Here is a 23,696-nt window from a genome sequence, read left to right as displayed (position 1 = left end):
ATACAGGCCATTGATGTAATTTTTTAACTAACATTGCAATTTATTAAAATATGGCTCTCTGAATCCAAACTTATCTGGGCCAAATAAAAACCTCTCAAATTTTATTGTTTTTCAACTAAAATATTTTTGGGTCTTTCTGCTTAAGGTTTATTCTTGGAAAAATCCACTTAACAACCTCATATCCAAGGACCACAGAATAAATTGATTCTTGAATGTCTCAAACAAAGCATTGCAAGATTTATATTGAACATAGTATGAAGCATTAAACACCACAAAACATCAGCACCCCCTCATAAATGACAAAAATAATCCTTGAATTTGATATGACGCCTTATCACGTCCTTGAGATGTCTCAAAGTGCTTCACAGAATATACTGTAAAATGAATTGACTGTATATTTTGTGGACGAAACGTGTTGGCTTTCAACTAGAATCTCAACCCTGCCCCTGCACCTGCCCCCTCCCCCTTTTTGAGAGCCAAGTCAGTTTTGTAAACTGCTTTGAGACATCATCCCAACATTGAATATAAATGTAGTCAATTGTTGAAACTCTGTCATTTATATTTTTTGACATTGCAGAGTTTTGCCTGGAATTTGTAGTCTCTTGAGCAGGTTTAAGTTTTTTTTAGTTGAAAGGTTATTTACTGGGCTGGAACTGCTGAAGAGAGGCAACATTTATAGATCTCCACTTCCAGAATTATTTCCCCCCTGCCCCGATAGCGATCGAGGCCTCCAGCTAGACCACAGTTTTACATCTGCTGATTTTTAGGCAGATTATTTATTTGATTGAAATGACTATTTTTCTGAGTAGTGAGAGCTAGCTTGCTTGAGTAGTGAGACCTGGGTCTAATCTGACTCAGTGTTCAGCAGCTTGAACCAAGCACTCATTTCATGCCAGAAAAAAAGAATCTTTTAAGGTAATTGAATAAATATGAGAAAATGCAGTGAGCAGATGTGATTTCTGCATCTCTTTAACTGTGTTTCACAAATTCCTCAGACCACAAATGGAGTTCTAGAATACCTGAAATGGAGTGCTCCAATTCCTGGAGGAAAATGGGATTTTGTGCTCTCAGATGGAATACGAAACTTGTATTAAGTGTACTATTTGAAACGTTGCTGGTGATGTATCAATTCCCTTATTTAAAACGTGTAAGAAGCACCATGGTGCATAAAGTAACACCAACAAAGGTATGGTAGAGGTTTTAAGGTTATGAAAGGATTTGATAATATGGACTTGAATGGGCTGTTCCCACTTGGTGAATTCAAAACAGAAGGGTGTATATATAAGATAGCTGGAAGTGAATCTAATAGGGAATTTAGGAGGAATTTCTTGACACGGAAAATGTGGTTGAAGCAAAGAGCAGCAGTGTACTGAAGAAAAAATGTTATGCATACATGAGAGAAAAGTGAATAGAGGGGTTGAGGAGAGCGGAAGAGACCAGTGGAAGCTTATGTGGATGATAAACACCGCAGACTGGTCGGGCTGAATGGCCTGTTTCCATGTTGGATCACTTTATGTAGTTATTTCTAAATACTGGGATCTATCATGTACTGATTGATAAAAATAACAATCTTTTCACTATGTATCCATACAGCTGTATCTTCAGAATAAGTTTTTCCATTATGAACATATAAGGTATGAACATATAGGGTACTATCATTGTATGGTATACCCCGAAAATGTATAAACAACTTTAATTGGTGATATATCCACTCTGGAAACTAGATGCCATTATAATTGGATTGTAGGAAGTCCCATTATAAACGTATAGCAAAATTATTACTATATTTTGTTAATCTGTGTATAATTAATAGTACTAATAATAACAATTCTTGCATTTGATATAGGAACTTTCATGCTGGGTGGCATCCCAAACTCTTCATGGGATATACTGCGGAGTGGCTATGTATTTGTGGGCAAAGGCGCAGCTAATTTGCACACAACAATGTCCAACAAACAGCCATAAAGTGACTAACCAATTTTGTTTCAAGGATTGTTGGCGAGGACACCAGGAGAAACTCCCTTCTCTTTTCAAATAGTGCCATAGGATCTTTAACATCCACCAGAGCAGTTTAACGTTTCATCTGAAGAATAGTACCTCTGACAATGTAACACCTTGCAACACTGCTTTGGAGTATCACGCTTTAGACTATGTGAGTTCAAGTCCTTCCTTGAACTTGTGCCTTGAACCCACAACCACAACCTTTTGACCCAGAGCCAGGAGTGCTACTCCCTCACAAAGGTTGACAGTCGCAGAGCATGATGCTGAGCTGGGGGCAGGTGATCGTAGGCACAGTAGTTAAAGCTGCTCAAAGAAACCTTGCTGATACCTCTTTGCTTAATTCTTCTCTTGCACGTATTGAACTACCTTTATTATGGAAGTTATGGGAATGTTGCCATTGATAATTCAGTAAACAGTAGCATATACAGTTTAGAGCTAGGTTAATCTGTTGTCCTTACATCGATTGTACATAAATTGTAATGGAATATTGATAAGACTTCATTGTAATTGTCAGCAAAAATCAGAATGGTAAATAAGTTAACCACACTATATGCCTTGAAACCAAATAGGAAAATGTGATTCGCTCCAAAATCTCTGCTTAGTTGCTTTTGTTTGACCTTCATAGCTCTTGAGAGAAAAAATAAGATAGAGATCTATGCAAAACACCTTGCACCAGAGTCAATTTTATCAATATCAGCTTTCATAATAAGATGCAATTGTTTTGAAACAATGGCCACTGAGCCAGACTGACAGACTCGCTGTGTCTTGTATTTTAGTTCACTTTTTTGTCAACTTTCATTTACTACCTCTGAAATGTAAGCATCTCCTACTCCTGTTCTACTTCACATCTTATTTCAAAAGCAAATTATTTACATTCAAAATGTATTTTTTAAAAGACATTTGCTTGGGTTATCCATCATAGCAGTATGATGCTATTGATGATATTTTAAATGCATCATATGGTGTGGCACAGATCAAAAAGGTCCCAAGCTTGATTTCTGATTAATATTCAATTAGTTAATTTCAGCCAGGTCATTTGTAGGGTAACTGCGATTAGCATGAACTTTCCTAGGTTAAGGAAAGGAAACATCCTTTTGGTCATTATCCAGTAACCCCTTGGGAAGGTGAATGCATCGAGCCACACTATTAACTACAAAACAAACAACTTGCATAAATGCACAAAACAGATATAAAATATGCACATCTGCAAGGAATAATAATATAATCTCTCCATTTGATATAGCGCCTTATCACATTGTTGGGATGCCTCAAAGTGCTTCACAGAATATAATGTAAAGGTGATTGACTGTGTATTCTGTGGGCGAAATGTGGCGATCAATTGCGCACTACAGAATATCATTTACCAAGCAGTCAGTTGTTTCACACATGTCCACTCGCAAACATGCTACTTAGGGATGATTGAGAGAGCATGTAGAGGTCACAGCAGGAGGCAGGAAACTTGGCACGTACCCCAACCATGAAAATCTTGGTGGTATATTTCACATAACATCAAGATTTTCAGTGAGTGAACTGCTTTTCTGTTTTGAGAACAATTTTGTTTAAAAGGAAAGTAAATTAACAATTTTTGCCAACTTAGTTCTCTCTTCTTTTCAATTCATTTTTAAAGATTAACTTTCCAACGGGGAACATTTCTATAAGATTCGTCATACATTTATTTTTCCGGTGCAATCACAAACAATTTCTCTTTCATAGAAGGAACACAAATATTTGCTTTACTCTCCCCAAACCTGCTGAAGATCCACCATAAAGGCATTTTTCCAAGTCTCCGCTTAGTATTAGTTTATACTCTCAAGGGTCTTATAAAAAACTACAGTATTCATTCCCCATTGCTTTCCATGAACACAGGAGACCTCCTTTCTGTGAAGCAGACATGTTAAAGGAAATTCTCTTGCCTGTGGTCACCACAGCAAACCCATCCCAGGTACTGATTGAGATGGATATTCACTAATGTGCATATATTGCATATTTGATACATATATTTATATTTAAACATACGTTTTTCAAAAACCTGGGATAATTTTTGTGAAAAAAAATGTTTAAAATTACACCTAATATGAAGGGGGAGCTAGCCCTTGGAAATCTTGTGCTTGTAGGTTGAAATTAAATATCATTAGGTACAAAAGAATTATATGCCAAGTAAAGCTCCTTCTGCTCTTGATTCAGCACTAAACATTAGTTATGAGTTTGACGTAGAATAAATGTGTGCTGCGGACCTTAATTACTTAACATAGAGAATGGAAATGTATGGAATAGGCTATGCCAAGAAGTAAAAATTCAAGAGGGAATTGGATAACTATTTCACTAAGACATTGATTGAGGGGTACGAGATATAGAGTGGTGTATGATCAGTATTTATTTTTAAAATGAGACTTTTGGGACAAGCGAGATTGACCCACAATTGTCTGTTCCCATTCCATATATTCTGATGTTCCAATGTAAACTGTAAACTGGAATGAGACTGCTTAATTTTCCTGATTTGATTTTATACCGTAAACTTTTACAATTATGAATAAGTGTACAAAGCTCCGATTTGTTGTTTTTTGTGTTAATCGTCTTAACACTTTTTCAGGTGGATTACATTATGATACGCTTTGTGGTTTGGCTCATGAAACATGGTGTTTGGAGGCTGCTTGACAATAACTGCAATACACTTTGTAAGCGTCAATGCTAAGTGGTCAAATCAATGATGAAAGAGGAGGGATACTTGTCCCTGTGTAAATGGAATCAACAGCTGTAGATCTCAGCACTACATGCAGCTATTTTAAGGTTAGAAGTTTGAAGTCATTGCTGTTTTTGGAGCATGGCATATTGCTGATAATGTATTAGAATTCCAGGTTTGACACTGTTGATAATTCCTGGCAAAGGCACAAAAAAGATGCTTTGTTGCAGTGGGGGATCAAACAATGAATGATTAAGTGACACACTTTATCCTACATTACAGTGTAGGTTCACGATGATTGACAAACATGCCAAGCCTGTAGAGAATGCTACAGTTCATAACGGTCTCTTGCTGAGGCTGCCTTTACAAATCAATGCATGAAGGCAGTTTTGATTCTTTCAGAACTTTTGAAGTCGCAGGATCCAAACAGAAAACTGTTGAATAAGCCACAAAGAACCAAATTCCTGAAGCCAAATTTATCTTTAAAGTTAACAACAACTTGCATTTGTATAGCGCCCCTCACGCAGGGTAGAGTCCCAGAGTGCTTGGCAGTGGCAGAGCATGATGCTGAGCTAGGGGCAGGTGATTGTAGGCACCGTAGTTAAAGCTGGTCAGAGAAACCTTGCCGATATCTCTTTATTCTCTTGCACGTATTGAACTATCATATTCCGGAAGTTACGGGAATGTTGCCATTGATAATTTAGTAAACAGTAGCGTGTACAGTTTAGAGCTGGGTTAAACTTGCCCTTACATCAATTGTACATAGATTGCAATGGAATAGTGATAAGACTTAATTGTAATTGTCAACAAAAATCAGAACAGTAAATGATAAGTTAACCACAGGATAATGCCTTGAAACCAAATAGGAAAACGTGATTCGGTCCAAAATCTCTGCTTAGTTGCTTGGTTTGACCTCCAAAGCTCTTGAGAGAAAAAAATAAGATAAAGATCTATGCAAAACACATTGCACAATAGTCAATTTTATTAATATCAGCTTTCATAATATGGTGCAATTGTTTTGAAAACATTTTGTTCCAGAAATATAGGACTAACATTTGTTCTTTGGTTTTATTGTGTATGTACAAATATATTTTTTTATTTAGTTACCGAGCAAATCTTATCTTAACTGAAATATTTACACAAGGTTCCTTTCAGTTGCACAAAACATTGAACATGTGGGATTTTGCCAATAGTCTTTATTGATCTGTCTGGCTGAAGGTGAGATAGGTGTATTGAGCATTCCCAGCTTATATAGAAACCATTGTAACAAAGTGTATGTGGAAATCAAATGGGTACAAATTATCACAATTATAATTTTGAAAATGGATTTGTTCATAACTAAAAGTTAATTTATTTTATTACTTTTAGCTATTGTACTTCAGCTGTACAAGGCACTATGAAATCCAGGTGATTTATTTTCCGCATAGGGGATAAATATACATATACAGTATTTACAGATTCATATCATTTTCAGATGGTTTTGCTCAATTTCCTACCCAACAATCCCTCAAATACAATTTGTCATTCACTTCAAAGCTCATTGTGGGCTCCTTGCAGCGTGCAAATTGCTACACTTGCCTTGAAAATGCACAATCCTGCACAAATGCTTTGAGACATTTTGATGACATGATCAGATGCTATTATCGAGCACAAGTGTTATTATCATTAAGATTATTTAAATGGAATTTGAAAAAGTAAATGTAGAACAATACTTTGCAATGCACCAAAACATTAGAAGAGGGAATAGGTTTAGATGTGCAAAGGGCAACTTCAGGACAGATAGCAGGAAGATTTTTGTTTTACCCAAAGGGCATTGACTGGAACAGGTTATCAACAACAACAACAAATTACATTTATATAGCATCTTTCATGTTGGAAAGATATCCCAAGGCTTCTGGGGAGTGGATGAGGCCAGGAAGTGCTGAAATCCATTTTTAAAAAAATGCACCTTGACCTAAGGTGGACATCCTGGAGAGATGCGATCAAACATGACACAAAAGACTTTCTTTCACCAAACAAAATCTGTCTTATGAGTCGAAGTGCTCTGGGACTCTAACCCGCGTGAAGGGTGCTATATAAATGCAAGTTATTGTTGGTGGTGGAGTCCTGTAGCTCAGTAGATAGAGCACTTGGCTAGGAAGCGAGAGACCGGGCAGGGGGAAATGTTGGGCAAGTTTCCATAATCCGCACGCCTCCGTTTACCTAGCAGTACGTAGGAACCTGGTTGTTAGTCAATTGGCGGATCGGCTTTCCGGGCGTAATAATTCCTTCAAAAAAATAATTTGGTCACCTCTTGCTTGCCTCCGGCGGTGGTGGTGGGGGGGAAAGAGAGGGGTGGAGACCGTGCGCAGTTCAGTCAGTGGGAGCAGGGAGGAGGTGGGGATTGACCCACGTGTGACCGCCAAGGAGAGTGTTTGTGAGACACTGCTTTGTGCAATAAGCTGCTGCATTTTGCACTTTACAGTATATTCTGTGAAGTGCTTTGAGATATCTAGAAGACGTGATAAGGCACTATGTCAAATGCAAGGATTGTTATTATTGCAAGCGAGAGACCTGAGTTCAATTCCAGGCAGAGGGCGAAACCTTGGGCAAGTTTCCTTACTCCACACAGAGCCTAATAATAATCCTCCAAAACCAAAAACAATAATAAATTGGTCATTTTCAATCTACGACTGTTTGTGGGACATTGCTGTGCGTAATTGGCTGCCGCGTTCGCCCACAAATATACAGTCAATTCACTTTACAGTGTGTTCTGTGAAGCGCTTTGGGACGTCTTCCCGACGTGAAAAGCGCTATATCAAATGCAAGGATTATTATTATTATTATTATTATTATTGTTGTGGAGTCTCGGTTAAAATTGAAACTACAATTCCCAGAATGCTTCAGGTCGCCCTGCCCCGCACACGCATGCGCGCTATCTCCCTCTGGCTCCCACTCTCCTGGACCTACCTGCCCGCCTCCGGCGGTGGGAGGGTCGCGGGGGGGGGGGGGAGAGAGGGGTGGAGACGCGTGCGCAGTTCAGTCAGTGGGAGGAGGTGGGGATTGACGCACGTGCGACGGCCGAGGAGAGAGCGAGACGCCGTTGCCTCGGATTGGGCGGGCGGGCGGGCGGGGTTTAAACCGCGCGGTGCTGTGCGTGTGTACAAAAAACCGCTTCGGGTGGATGCCTAATTTTTAATTTTTTTTTAAAAAAAATTAAATCCGCAGAACGCTTCCCGCTCCCCTCTTTTAGGACCTTTTTAAGTGACAGAGTTTCAAAAAAGAAACACCTCACTCACTAAAAATCGGCCGCTTTGCTTTGCGCATAACATTGGGCTACTTTTGGGCTAATATTGGGTTGACTTTGGGCTACAACAGAGTATATTTTGAGAGAGAGAGAGAGAGAGGGAGGCGGAGGGGGGGCGAGTGGCGGCCGCTGATTGACAACCGCACGGCAACCAATGAAGCCGAGGAGGAGCGGCGGCGGATCCCCCGAGTGCCCAAAAGACACACCCCGCACCGCGTCCTGCAGGAGGGTGTTTTTTTTGTGTGTGTGTGTCATTTTTCCATCCACTAATACATTAAAATACCTGTAAACAATATAAGATAATTTAAAAAAATAAAAACCCAACGACGCCGCCATCCACCCCCCCTCCCTCCCTCCCCCTCCTCCTCTCCCTCCCTCTTTCCCACACTCCCCCCATCATCACCATTACCCTCCTTTTCCTCTCTCCCGAGTCGAGATGGACGGTTTCGCTGGCAGTTTGGGTGAGTTTCTTCACACACACACACACTCACTCACTCACTCACACGCCGCCGTGCGTTATACAGACGATGAAAGGGAGAGAGGGGGAAGGAGGGAAGGGAGGCGGCGAGTGACTGGGGACCGGCAGCGGGTGTCTCCGTAAAGGAAGTGACAGTGCGGCGCTTATTGCTCTCTCTCTCTCTCTCTCTTTCTCTCTCGGTGTTGCGCGGTGTCTGAGGATGAACTGAGGTTTGAGCGGTTTGACGCCTCTGTCCCCCTCCCCCCCTCCCCCCCCGGGACAGGAGGGTATTCCTACCCCCGACTCCCTGTCAAGGCGCCGGTCACCGCCAACCGCCGCAGTGTCCCCCCGCGCCAGAGCGCGAGGATTAAGGGCAGCCGCCGGGTCCTAGTGCTCGACGGCTCTCCCAACTCGGTTACCTCCCAATGCAGTCAACATCTGCACCTTCTGACCTTCCAGCTCTGTACTTCCCCCCATCGTCAGAGTCTGCAGCTGCTCATCACTGTAGCTCAGTGGTTAGAGCGCTCGCCTCGCAAGCGCGAGGACCTGGGTTTTATTCCCGGGCCGGGCGAAACATTGGGCAAGTTTCCTTACTCCACCCGCCTCTGCTTACCTCGTGAGTAGGAACCCAGTTGTTAGTCGATTGGCGGATTGCGTTTGCTGGGGTAATCGTCCCTTAAAAATACACTGATAATAATTTGGTGAAATCAATCCAAGACGGTTTGTCGGCCACTGCTGAGCATATTTGGCTGCCACGATTCACCCACAAAATATATAGTCAATTCACTTTACGGTATATTCTATGAAACGCTTTGAGACATCTCAAAGATGTGCTAAGGCGTTATATCAAATGCAACGATTATTATTCTCATCCCGTAGCTCTGTTTCGCCCTCCCATGTCAGTGTCAGCACCTTCTCACCTCCTCTTGTTTCCTCATCATCAGACTTTGCATCACCTCCTATCTATTTCTTTCTCCCTTCTCACCTCCATCACTTCTTATTTCTCTACTTCCCTTTCCTCCTCCTCCTTCTTCAGTCAATCTGCCTCTGCATCATACCCCCTGTGTCAGCTATACCTTCTCACTTGCATCACTTCCTATTCTCTTCCTCTTCAAATGTTAATGGTTTGTGTGTATGTGGGATGTGAAGAGTGTGTGCTCTGACCAAATCAGCATGCCTCCTAAACTTGGGTTTCTCGCCATTGAGTGAATGAGTCTGGACCAGTAATATTACAACAATATTAGTACAATTGTATTTATGGCTCAGTTATGCTGCCGGTACTGCATATGTGTTTGTGTTTGGTCCACTGGACCAAGTTATGCTTTCAATTTCTAAGTACTGTTGTCAGAGTTTATGGCTTCTTGAACTTCCCCCACCAACCAAAAAGCGCAAATCATAATATTACATCAATGGCAGCAAATAATTTAATCATAATTTATGTATCCATTTGATTTCAATATTTTTTGTTTGCACACAAGTCTTGAATCCTAAAAGCAGAACTTCAGGAGTGAATATTTTAAACATAAGGTTTCAGCTCTGCTGGTGACATTTCAAAAATAACTATTAAAAAAAACTGAATGGTTTGCAAGTTCTTTCTGTTATTTAAAAGTTTAAAAAATGTTTTTTTATTGCAATATCTAAAAATGTAATATAATAGGGGTTGCTGTTAAGCTACAGCTGAGGTTTGCTTTAATAAAAAACTATTTATATAAATCCAGCAGGGCTATACAATATTTATATTTTGCTTCTTGTGTTGGCAACATGGTTAAAATACACTTTCCACGGACACAATACAGGCTATACAACTGCAGCATAAAATACATTATTTAGATCTGTTAGATTTCAAAGTAAATACCTGTAGTTCACAACTTTAAATTGAAAACTATTAGCAGAAAATTGTATTTAAGTCCAGTCCATCTAATTTTGTTTTAATTGGAACATATGAGTGAGTTTAAGGCTTTTAATTCCCATTGTAAAAATTTGCCTAAGAGCTACAGAGTAACCTTATTACAGTATATTGTCCTTTGTTGACATTGCACTTATTTGTGTAATGTCACGACTACTTTTAAACGTCATCAGCATTGTTTTCATTTGTTGAGACGTGTAGGAAAAGGGCATAAAAACATCAGACTGTGATAGAGAGCAGTACGGCTGTTAATTTAATGTCAGAGTTCAGATGATCTCTGGGAAGTATTTGAGGTTTTCTTTTCTGATTTATGGTGTAGGTAACTGAAACCGGTTGTAAATTATGGAAGGAATAAATGATGTCTTGGAGTGTTTTGCAGGCAGTAACATATTCAAAAGGTTTGCATGATGCAAAACCCTTATGGTTTTTGAATCCTCTGAGTGTGTTATAGCCTTATTGCATTGAAAAAGATTGCAAACAAAACATGTAATTATTTTTAGAGCTAACTTGCTTTAGATGCCATGGTTATGTCTATGTTATGCAACTGCTAACTTTGTAGCTGTGTATTTTTCTCATGTAGTTCTACATTGTGCAATGAGGGGTGCTTGGTTCTGGACTGCAATGCATCAGTGCTTGGAAAAGAAAGATCTATTTTTGTTCTTGTGGCATTTTCTCTTTGGTTCCTTGAGTGTTATTGAACAATTTGCCATCCAAGGATAAATTGCTTGCAGTGCCTTGTAATTGCCACTCTGAAATTGGATAGTTGATGTTATGACAGTAGCCTGGAGTTGATGCCACTCACCTTATGGTTCATGGAGAAATGGCTTGCCATAATACAATGGATAATAAAATTAACCAGTCTGTTAGGACAAATGATAAGAAGTTTTGTCCTACTTTTCTGTTAAACAAGACAAATGAGCGGGATTGTTTGTGCAACTATATTGCCACAGGAGAAGGGGATTGACAGAAAAATATTTGTTTTTTCAATGAATGAAATTTGTAGGTAGGATAACAGCTACATTGCTGCAGCCTGGAGTGTGTTAAAAGTCTGCAAAGCAACCAAGTATTAAAATGTAGCTAAGTACAGTATTCAATTGACATTTTACCTTTCGCTGTTTATCAACATTCACTGAATCCAGATACTTTGTATTCCTGAAACACATTCCCATTTATTTTTGTGAAATATACATAGGTGGAGTTTATGTGATTAATTCCATTATTGATTATGGTTTGTGATTGTTATGGTGTAATTGTGGCATCAAAGTCTTGAAATTCAGCCTAGTCTTATCGTATCAGACTTTGACTTTAAAATTAAGATCTTGGAGAATTGCGAAAACATTTTAAATTCAGTCTTAATTTGCAAACTAGTTCTTTTTAAGAATTACAGAAAATTAACTTAAGACTGATTTAAAAATACTATTCTGTGGCATCTTAAAATTTAAGGCAAAATGTTCTCACTGACTAAGATTAGGCAGAATTTTAGAATTGTGCTCTTGTGATTTGATCACAGGATTTGGAGTCCAGTAATATCAAAATTTGGTTTCAATCTTAAAGGGCAACAATGTACCCTGTATGTGTGGTGTGTATAGAAATAAAGTTGCAACGTACTCGATCAAGGTACAGTTAACATTGTTAAGATATTAAGAGCTTGGGCTTTGTGTGGGATATGTTTTGCTCAAAGGAATTAACGATTTGTTTAATAATTGCTTCAGGGTTAAAGAAATGATGTGGAGTTGATCATCAGAAATTCTCAGTCCATCATAAATTAGAACCTTGCAGCAACAACAAATTACATTTGTAAAGTGCCTTATGAAATTCTGAGTTGTAATGCTTTTGATTTTTTTTCTCTAAAATTTCAAATCCATTTACAAACTGGAAGGCAATTTTAATATGTGAATAATTCAGAAGTTAACATGTTAAAACTCAAAATAAAATACTTCCAAGCTTGGGAGTCACAAGAGATCATTTTCTTTCTCACAGATTTCCTTTGTTTTTAAACTTGATATTTTAGCTTTGATATGTGGTCATAATGTATCAATTTTAATAGAAAGGAATGGTGACATTGATGTTGTATGGCTTGTTTTAAAAAATATTTATAAACTTTGATTGTCAAATCAAAACATGTTTTCATTACAGAACTAGAGACTTTTATTTATCCTTGTGATTGTTGCAATTCAATAGTTACAGCATTTTGTTTTGGCAAGTGAATTGATAAATGTTTCTCTGAAAAAGCTCTTAAATTCTCATAAGTTTCAAGATAAGGCATTATATTACTATTGTTGCTAACATTTTGTTATTTGAGAGTGAAGGAGCTGTTTGGAGTTCGGCTGTGAATAAAATTGTGGTGTTTCTGATTAGCTTTAGGGTCCTTAATGTTTCAAAATAAAATGTTTTTCTTTGCCTAATGTTTACTCACTTGATTTTCTCATGTTTTTATTTTTTAATATTATTTGACTTCAATACAAATAGAAAACTAAGGTGCGATTTCATGACCATGGATTTAAGAATAATAAACCATAACTAGCAGTTTTTGTATCTTAAATAATATATATAATTTAATTCTATATTAACTTGGAATTCCGCTGTGAGATATTGAATCAATTTTCTTTTAGTAAAACATACCAATACAGTATTGGGGACTGAGAGTTACACTAGGCTCGCCTGCAGTCTTGTTTTCAATTTAGTCTGATGCAATAAAAAAAATTCTCTTTCACTCCAGTGGCTCAAAGACCTCTATATGAAATAAACTTGTTGTTCTCATCCTAGCCCCGTTTGGTTGTGGGTCCAAGAACTGAGTTCAGAATACATTAGTGATTTTACTCATGTGGCCAAGGATAGCTCTGAAGGTAATTTCACATTTGTTCCACAGAGGTTGTGATTAAGAAATATCGGGCTGCAATAGAGAGTGCGATGCTGTGGTTTGTGATGTGTACAAATTGACGTGCTTGATGCTAATGCTTGATGAAGAATTAGGAATTTTGTCCTATTCCCCAACATACTTGGATTATCAAAACAAAACCACAGCTTGAGAGAGATCAACTGCTGAATAATTTGTTATTTTGTACTTCTGCTGTAGGTAACTTGAACCAGAACTAACTCTTTGCATTCTAGAAATAATCAATGTGTTTGTTACATTGCAATCCCGTGACTGCTATCAAGTATTGTCTTCTGTGGCGAAAAATAAGTGGAATAATTACTGTTTGTAAAAACAATTGTCAGGAAATCATAAATCAACTTCAGCTGATATTACTGGGCGGCATTGACCTTTACTCTGTAAAGTACAGGAGGTATTTTAAAATATGAAAAGCTAGTAAAAGACAATATTTTTAACAAAATAAAAAGATTTTTTTAAAAATTCAAATGTTGTATGCCAAATGCAAGTCATAAAGAAATACTTGTCTTTGAAATACACAAAGATGAGAATTGGTTTTCAGTCATTGATTGAAAAGGTTTAAAAAGTAGCAATAACTGGTTGATGGGTTGCATTGAGTAAAAAGACTAAGTGTCTGTTGGAAGTAGAAAGATGAAGTTGTCAAATTGTTGATTGTAGTTGGATTAAAAAGTAACAAATCATCAACAGGCTGTTTTGCGAAAAGGTCTGTATCTGTTGGGACTAAGTACATGATAATAAATGTATAATAATCATCCTTGCATTTGATATAGCACCTTATCACGTCTTCAAGACTTCTCAAAATGCTTCACAGAATTGACTGTATATTTTATGGGTGAAACGCGGCAGCCAATTACGCACAGCAGTGTCCCACAAATAGTCATGGATTGAGTGACCAAATTAATTGGTTTCAGGGGAGGTCAGAGTATTATCTGAATGGAATCATTCACTTCCCGACAGAACAAACTACCAGAACAACAAGACTGACTCTATTTATCAAAGAAGGAGAGTTTCTACTCAGCTACAAGAGGTTCTTGTATGAAGACCTAAATCGAAGTGTGACTTTGGGGGGAGAGTTCATGGTGGGGTTTTGTGGAATGTGTAACCTGCCTAGTTGCAAAGACCCACAGACGATGGTTAATTGGTGGGTAGATCAGATGTTCGGTAAACATGCTTTGTAGTAACGAAAACTAAAAATTAGAGTTCTCCTTAAAATTCTTCCCCACCCCCCAGTTGATAACATACTACAAGTGTTATAAATAAACAGTGCCCAGACCTGCCATGTGACATGATAAATCTGTCCACAAGTGAAGCTGACCGGTCAAATTTATCATATCACGTAGCTGGCCAGGGAATAGTCTATTTATAACACCTGTAGTATGTTTTACATTTTTCAGAGGGGGAGGAAGGGAAAAGGAAAGAGGAAAATAATATTTTGTGGATTATTGAAATTACAACAACAAATGAATGTTTTTGTGTGTGAAAGAAGGGTGGTTATTTAAGCTTCTTGTATTTTCATAAATGACCTTGATAGGATTGTGCAAAGATCTGAATTTGCTGATGGTGTATATGTGGAAAAGTAAATAGTGGCATTTATTTGAAGGATCTGCAGGAACTTGGCACTGAGACATCTGATTGACAAATGATCTTTAATGCTGATAAATGGGAGTAAAGGTAATGCATACTGAGTGACCTGCAGCACAAGAAGGGACAGGCGTGCTCAATATCGCAATGCCCTGATATGAAAGACTGGTTACATTGAGCGGTATAACTTTCCAAAACATGAAACAAAATATATAGATTAATGGTGATCACGGATTACTCACTGATTCAGTCACTCCTGTGGTTACAAAAAGTAATGGTGTTGGGGGCAGCTGATCCCAGTCCGAAAAGACTGCAGAACCTTCTTTTCGTTATAGATAGTTTCTGGCACTCTGATACCAGAATGATCTTTTTTCCCAGAACGAATACTTTAGTAGCTTAAGATCAAAGTGGAGTCCTGTAGCTCAGTGGTTAGAGCACTCGCTTTGCAAGTGAGAGACCCGAGTTCAATTCCAGGCAGGGCGAAACCTTGGGTGAGTTTCCTTACTCCACACAGAGCCTAATAATAATCCCTCCAAAACCAAAAACAATAATTAAATTGTCATTTTCAATCTACGACTGTTTGTGGGACATTGCTGTGCGCAATTGGCTGTCGCGTTCGCCCACAAATATACAGTCAATTCACTTTATAGTATGTTCTGTGAAGCGCTTTGGGACGTCCTCCCGACATGAAAAATGCTATATCAAATGCAAGGATTATTATTATTATCAGTAGGGACTACAAATCTTGTATCTATCCTACCTTTAGTCATTGATCCAGATAAAGTGTCATTACCTACCATTAACTATTTAAAGTCCAACTCCCCTGGCAAACAGATAGCATTGGCCGATCATCTGGAGTTATCTTGCCAGGGTAATTAATGTATTTATTTATCAAGCGTTACAAAATGTTTGTGACATCCATCACCAATAATTTTTCACTAAAGCTTTTTTTCAAAGACATTTTCAGTTCTACTGCTTCTGGACACCAAAAGGAATAATATTTGTTGTAAGGTCATAAAGAAGACTTTGAGATGTCTTGAAGATGTGATAAGGCACTGTATCAAAAACAAGGATTATTATTATTACCCTCACACAACACACTTGCGCCCACCCCCTCCTCTTTGCTGTAGGTGTGTGATGAAAAACTGAGATTTCTAGACTCTGCTTTTAGTGGCGGATCATCAAGTGCTCCCAGAGTTTGTACTAATGTTCAATGTAACATTTTTTTCCCAATACTGATTGGATAAATTGAAAATGTAGTATGTTTGTCTTATGACTCCTACAATATTTTTCTTCTCTCCTTGACATTTAACAGTGAAACATTGCAAAGGTTTGTTTAATATATTTAATGTGTTTTACTACCATTGGAGTTCAGTGGTTATTTTATTATACACACATATATGCAGCATTTTTCAAATAAAATAACACCTAAAACCATTTAACAAAAGAGCAGGTAACACTGGGCATATAAAATAAAATAAAAGATTTAAAACAGTTCCATTGATAATGGAGTGAGCAACAAACCAGAGTCAGAAGAGTGGAGGATACAGTCTTATCTGGGCAAGATTATTTAGGTAGAATGGAATCGGAGCACATAGGGATTTGAAGAGTAGAATAAGGATTTTAAAATTCATTCCCTGGGATTAAGCAAGGATGGGGATATTAGTAGTGAAGAACTTTGTGCACGAGAGAATATGGGTTGCAGATTCTGGATCAATTGAAGTTTCTGGACATTGTAAGGAAGCTGGTAGGAGAGCATTGAAAACATCTATTTTTGAAGTGATGAAAGAATGAATGAAGGTTTCGGCAGCAGTAGGGGTCAAAAGCGGACCAGTGTTCTGGATTGGAAGAAGGCAGTTTTAGCCATAGATCAAATGTGGTATTTGAAACTCATTTTGGGATCAAGCAGAATGCCAAGGTTGCTCAAAAGATCCCAGAGAAAGGCTCTGCCGCCTGCATTCTTACCCAGACCAAACTCCGTATCCACATCTCACCAGTTCTGGCCAAACTCCGCTGGCTCCCCATCGCTAAACAGATCGACTTCAAGATCCTCACACCCGTGTTCAAATCCCTTCACTCTTCGGCACCTTTCCGACCTCCTCACTCCCCAATCCACCACCCGCCTCCGCTCGACTGGGCTGGCCTCCTGCTCGTCCATCGCACCCTACGCTCCCACCATCGCTTTCAGTCACTACACCCCAAAACTCTGGAACACTCTCCCTCAATCCCTCCACCTTGCCCCCCCACTCCCCTTGTTCAAGTCCTGCCTGAAAACCTTCCTCTTCGAAAGTGCTTACAGCCACCTCCCCCCACAACCCCCAGCACCGCCACTGTAAAGCACTCTGAGACGTTACCCTGCACGGAGGGCACTATGTAAGTGCAAGTTGTTTTTGTTGTTGTTGTTAATGGTATCTGAGCCGAAAGCACGTCGGTGAAGCTGGTGAAGATGAACCAGTACTTGCACTACTGTTTGTCATGTTCTAAGCTGAATGATGGTGTAGCCAAAATTGGTAATATGAGTATTTATTCTCTGACATACATTGATGAAAGATTGGGGAGCGTTTCGTTGTGGTTTACATCTTTCATCACTCTATTTGTTGGGTGTGACAGTTGACAGCTGAGTCTTAGTCTGCTGCTGCTAGTTTTACTCATTCAGAAGCACATATATATATACTAAATATATTTTACACGAATGCTAAATGACAGTCATGAGGAGCATAATAAAACTCTTGCCTGTAGCCATGAAATAGGCCATTTTTATTTGGCTTAATCTGCTTTTGTTAAAATAACTTTTTGCTAAAAGTGTATTGGAATTTTATTCTAATTTTTGCTGCTGTTTTAATGTTTGAACAAAAAAAATTTAAATAAAATCTTTCTGCGGAAATGTCATAATTTCTTTAATGTTTATTGTTAAAATGAACGACTTTGTCAAATGACTCTGTTCACAGTATGTAGACTGCTTCAGACTTTTTGTTCAAATACTGCAGTTTTAAATTGTACATGGTCATCTTTTAATGGCATATTCCTGATCTCTGGAGATTTGCCCAGAGATGCATACAGTGGAGGCTGCACATTCTGACATATGTCCAAAATGTTCTTGTGGACACTTTAGGGCTTTGTTATTGATATTATGGTGCTATTATGCAATAAACAAAAATATATGATCTTACGCACTCTAACTTCAATCTCCTGTAGTATAAATGAAAATTAATTTGGGTTGGCAATCATCAGATTAATCTTTGCAGCTGCTGACTGATTTGCAGTTACAATATTTTCACTGAGGATTGATGTACCCTTTTAATTTGATCATCGAAATAATACTGTGTTGATCAAAGTTTCAGGTTTTCAATAAGCACATCATTAAGTGAAATGACAAAGCCTGTTATCCTTCTGCAAAAAGGTTTAAAAACATCTAAAGTGCAAATTCACCCAAAAGTGATTATTGTGGCTACAGAAAATGGGAAGCAAATGCAATTACCAAAACAATTCAATCAAATTGATAAAACGGAACATTGCTCACCCGTACTTCAATGCAGCTGGTGATGCTCATGCGGTGATGGGTCAAGACACTTGTTTCCCGCGCCTGTTTCAAACGGACCACTACGAATGCATACTTTGATGCAGCTGGTAGCGGAGTTGCGAGTTAGGAGATGATTTGGATTATTTGGGATCAGGATATCGTTACAATTTAGCCACTTATCCAATTTACAAAATAAAACTAGTACAAAAGTGTTTTCTGGTCATAATCTGAGTGGGACTTGGGTGCATTTATGTCTTGGGTGGTTATACAATTAATGAAGTGACTACTCATGCAAGCTTTGTTGTATTCCTGTTTTTCACAGTCAAACTGTGCTGAGAGTTTCACTCTATTCACTCTAAATATTCTTGCAACTTCCTCAGAGAATCGCTCGACATGAAGCATTTAGCAATAACAAACTTTTTACATTCATTGATAAATGTAAGCAAAAATCATAATGTAGATTACTCATTACACAGAGCTGCAAATGTCTCATCTGATTGGTGGGCATCAGAAAAAGAGCTGGTCCAATGCCACTATAGTCAGGCCTGGATCTGTGGTGCTTACATTTATTCTCTTAGGTAAATGTTTGTACCTTTTGCTTCCTTTCAGATGCAACATTAATATTTGCTGTCCAGCTGCGTGACAAAAAACCCAATGGCCTACCTTCCTTATATTCAGATTCCGAATCCATTTCTTCAACATATCAAATTGATAACCAGGGCCCATGCACATTCAGTTTCTGACAATGCTGTGATACCATGTTACCATCGGTTACTGAATGTCCTAATATACACTGAGGCGTGTGTTTTGTGTATTTATTTGTATAAATGATTCGGCACTCTTGAACTATGGTGATAATAGAGGCAACTTTGAAATGGCCTCACTTACAACAAATTTTTATTTCTATTAAGCTGTTGTTTGGGGGTTGTGGCATAATTGCAGTTTCAAATTAAAATAATATTATAAATATGAATGAATGTGTTAATAAACTGGGCTATTAGTAAAAGGCTGTCAAGTAATTTATAGTGGCAAGAAGTGGAGAGAAGCAAAATAGTCACTCTACGTTACTGAGTTGCTGCTGGCCAGGATCCTATATGAAGAGTGGTTGCTTCAATGATCTGCAGGAAGGGAGAACCTTTGCGAGAGAACAGGATGATGAGAAAATTAGAAAAGAGAAAAAAATTAAAAATTGCCGCCCCAGCCCCTTTACGACCACTTGAGTTCTCCAAGTATGCCATTTTGCTTAGATGATTTTATGGATAGAATTTCTCACCAGTTTTTGCAAGTCCACCATTTTTGAATCACGATTACAAATGGTTAGAACATCTTGGTGCACAGTTATGATGCTGTAGTAAGTTATTTTTATGTTTCAAAAGATTGTATTGCTGGAAAATGCTGGAAACCATTCCAGTAGTTAGGCTATATCAGTATTTTTTTTGAAAAAAACTCTACTTTGTATACTGACTTAAAAAATATTTGTGTATTTTTTATATGCATTTTTTATAACTTTTACACAATGAGCATTAAGCAAATTTCGCGGAATACTAGAAATGTAATAGCCTTATAGTATTGGACGGCTATCAAGTCTCTGGTGGATTTTACAAGTTGCACAAAATTCCAATCTGCGGTTTCATTATAGCTGTAACCATGGAGTCTTAATAGGATTAGAAGTTTCTTTTGTATGGTTCTTTCCAAGTCTTGTTATGAACGTGTTTTTCTTAGGTTCTGGTTGTTGACTTTTCCATATGTCATTTTAAAAAATGACCTATGGAAAGGTACATAGTTTGTGTCTCTTTTGGAGGGAATGGAGCAAAGAGACTGGGATCAAAATTAATTCTCTGTGATCCATAGGGTCCTAAGTAAAATTTGTATAGAGCAATTATTTTTTAGTGAATGCCAGTGTATGGTGGTAAATTATTGAGTTTGATATTAAGTTGAGAATTTCATTTATTCTGTCAGTCACAAGGATGGCCGATTTATTTATGCTGTCATTATCAGGGTTTATGTTATTTCAGATTAAGAAGATGACTATTTCTGAGATTTTAAATGAGCTGCCCTTTGTCCTACAAATGTGTGTAAATGTTTTGTTCCAAAGCATGTAGTTTTAATTTACTTTTATCTGCATTTTTTTTATTTTTTAACAATAAACTTTTAAATACATTTTGCAGTGTGGCTGTCGATTCGATTGTGGCTCGATTCCTCAGTTTTCCTTTCTACCCCATGGCTGTTCCCTGACCAGGACTGCTTTTTTTCACCTCCGTCACATTGCTTGCCTCTGTCCATACCTCACAACCAAAGCAGCTGAAACTCTCATCCACGCCTTCGGCACTTCCAGGCTGGACTATTCCTGTAGAGATCTATAGATCAGTGGTTAGAGCACTCACCTCGCAAGCAAGAGACCTGGGTTTGATTCAGCAAGGCAAAATGTTGGGCAAGTTTCCTTACTCCACACACCTCTGTTTACGTAGAAGTAAGCAGGAACATGGTTGTTAGTCGATTAGCAGATCACTTTTCTGAGGGTAATAATTACTTTTAAAAAATTGGTCACTCAATCCATGACTGTTTGTGGGACACTGCTGTGCACAATTCGCTGTTGCATTTCGCCCACAAAATATACAGTCAATTCATTACAATATATCAAATGCAAGGATTTTTATTATTATTCCAATGCCCTCCTCGTTGGTCTCCCAAGCTCCATCATACACAATATTCAACTAATTCAAACTCCGCCACCCGGATACTCACCCTCACAAAACTCCATGTCCCCTTCACACCAGTCCTTGTTAGGCTCCACTGGCTCCTAATTACCGAACAGATTGATTTCAAGACCCTCTCACTCGTTTTCAAATGCCCTTCATGCCCTTGCACCTCCATAACTATCCAATTTGCTTAACCCCACTCTACCACCCTCTGCCTTCATTCGGCTTGCTCTGGCCTCCTGCTTGTCTGCCCCACCATTGGTGGCTGTGCCTTCAGCCACCATTCCCCGAAACTCTGGAACTCTCCCTCAATCTCTCCGCTTTGCCCACTCGCTCCACACTTTCAAATTCCGCCTGAGACCAAGACCTTCATTTTTGATTGTGCTTATGGTCGCCTCATCCCTCCCTTTCCCCCAGCTCGGGATCAGACTCCGCCACATTACTCGCGTGAAGACTGCTATATAAATGCAAGTTGTTGTTGTATATTTTTCTTCTTGTATGTTGTACATTGAATGTGGATTGGGATTAACTAACCTTAAAAACAAAGATAATTCTGTGCTTTATTTGATCCTCTGCAATGTTAGAAAACCTTGATTTAATTCAAGTATAGGGGAACCTCATTTATAATATAATCCTCTGGATTCAATCGCTTAGAGGCAGTATTGTAAGTAAAATGTGAACAAATGACTAATTTCACCTCCGGAGCTTTCTATTGATGTTATTTCCTGTGTGACACATACCACATGCAAGAAGTGTCACTGACAGCTCTTCCTTTATGACGATACCTGACAATCTGGAAGTGGGACTTTTTTTAGTGTGAAAGGCTGATTAGTTAGAAGGGCAAATCCACAGGACACAGAGCTGTAAGGAGGATAACACTATATCAAGAATCGGGGAAGAGGAGGAACATGCATTCTCTGTCTTCTAATTTCAAAAACAAGGCTTCCCATCACACAGACAACACAGTTCTTAAGATCCTGAACTTCACCTTCAAAGCCCTCCATTGCCTTGCGCCCCCCCTACCTCTGACCTCCTAACCCCCTACCAACCTGCCCGCTCCCTCCGCTCAGCAGGCTCCAGCCTGCTTCACGTACCTTGCCTCACCCGCCCCACCATTGGTGGGCAGCCTTCTGCCACTCTGCCCCCAGCCTCTGGAACTCCATCCCGCAGTTCCTCTGCCTTACCCCCTCCCTTACCTCCTTCAAGATCCGTCTCAAGACCTTACTCTTCGTCAATGCCTTTGATCTCCCTCCTTCCCCCATTGCCCTCCACCCTCCCCGGTCCTGACCCCCAGCTCGGGTCCGAAACACTGACGTCCAGTGCCTTGGGACATCCTCCCGACTCGAAGGGTGCTATACAAATGTAATTTTGTTGTCTCAAAGCACTTCACAGAATTTACAGTAAAATGAATTGACTGTATATTTTGTGGGCAAAATGTGGCAGCCATTTGTGCACAGCAGTGTCCCACAAACAGTTGTGGATTGAAGTGACCAATTTATTATTATTGTTTTATTTGAAGGAATTGTTACCCCCGGAAAAGCGATCCACTAATCGAATAATAACCGGGTTCCTACTTACTGCTAGGTAAACAGAGCCGTGTGGAGTAACAAAACTTGCCCACATTTCGCCCTGTCGGGGATCGAACCCAGGTCTCTCGCTTGCGAGGTAAGTGCTCTAACCATTGAGCTATAGATGATACAGTAGCAGCATCGAGCAAACAGCACAAGAGGTCCAGGGCCTAGCACACTGAGTGTACAGGTTTGTAGTATAGGAGGTCATTTGTAGCAGATTCCGCAGGAAAAAGTGCACAGAACTTTTCTATTGGACCAAGTCATGTCCCACACAAGCACCTGGGCTTCCAGAAATTGCCTTGTTAAGTACGTGAAGAGCACGTTGAGCCCTTTAACTAAAATGTTCGAAGGTATCCTGTGTTCGCAGGCTGTGTAAAAGGATTATTTTATGTCCTGACTGGGATAGATGCCAGCCATGGTCGCTTGCATGTGGCATGAATCTTGGATCCCAGATCATGAGAAACATTTTGTGGTTTTTAAAAAAAATGTTCAAATGGCAGCAATGTTGAGGGGAGCAACAGATGTGGTTATCAGAGACTATTATTTGGTCACAGAACATGCCCAGTCCAGTGAACAGAACTTTCTAAAGAGAATGATAACCATGCTACAAAGTAACACTTCATTTGAGGAGAAAACAATTCAAACCCATGCCCCCACGTTATGGAAATCCCTGGTATGTTTTTGTTTAAAAAAATGTAGCTGTTGTTAATGCTATTTTCTACCTGTTTTATTTTGAATAGAAGCTCACTGTAAGCAAAACAATAAGCAAATCAGCCTTTTCATGTTTCAAATTTTAATAGTAGACTATTCACTACAATCTTACTTATTTAATGCACCTGACAAACTGGATCCTAAATTATAATTTTGTTCTGCCTCTCCGAGGCTTATCCACTGTTTGTTGAGTCCAGGTATTAGTTGATCGGTGGATCATTTTTCCTGGGGTAATAATTCCTTAAAATTTTTTTAAAAATTGGTCAATCAATCCACAACTGTTTTGGGACACTGCTGTGCGCAATTGGCTGCCGCGTTTTGCCACACAAAATAATCACTCAATTCATTTTACAGTATGTCCTGTGAAGCGCTTAGAGACATCTCGTAGACA

The 23,696-nt window shown here is 39.0% G+C and overlaps 1 protein-coding gene across 1 annotated transcript in view; it reads left to right on the top strand.

The window, feature by feature from the left end:
- Positions 1-8,367: 8,367 nt before the first annotated feature.
- LOC103177997 (EMAP like 4) overlaps positions 8,368-23,696 on the top strand; it is a 164,958-nt gene continuing 149,629 nt past the window's right edge. Inside the window, exon 1 of the mRNA XM_007892447.2 lies at positions 8,368-8,428. Within this exon, the coding sequence (XP_007890638.1) occupies positions 8,404-8,428 (25 nt within the window). The 5' untranslated portion in view covers positions 8,368-8,403. The remainder of the gene's footprint in view (positions 8,429-23,696) is intronic.

The sequence above is a fragment of the Callorhinchus milii genome, unplaced genomic scaffold (genome assembly GCF_018977255.1).
Source record: "Callorhinchus milii isolate IMCB2004 unplaced genomic scaffold, IMCB_Cmil_1.0 Scaffold3, whole genome shotgun sequence".
Taxonomy (NCBI): domain Eukaryota; kingdom Metazoa; phylum Chordata; class Chondrichthyes; order Chimaeriformes; family Callorhinchidae; genus Callorhinchus; species Callorhinchus milii.
The sequence above is the reverse complement of the archived record's forward strand: the minus strand, read 5'-3'. Positions and strand labels throughout refer to the sequence as shown.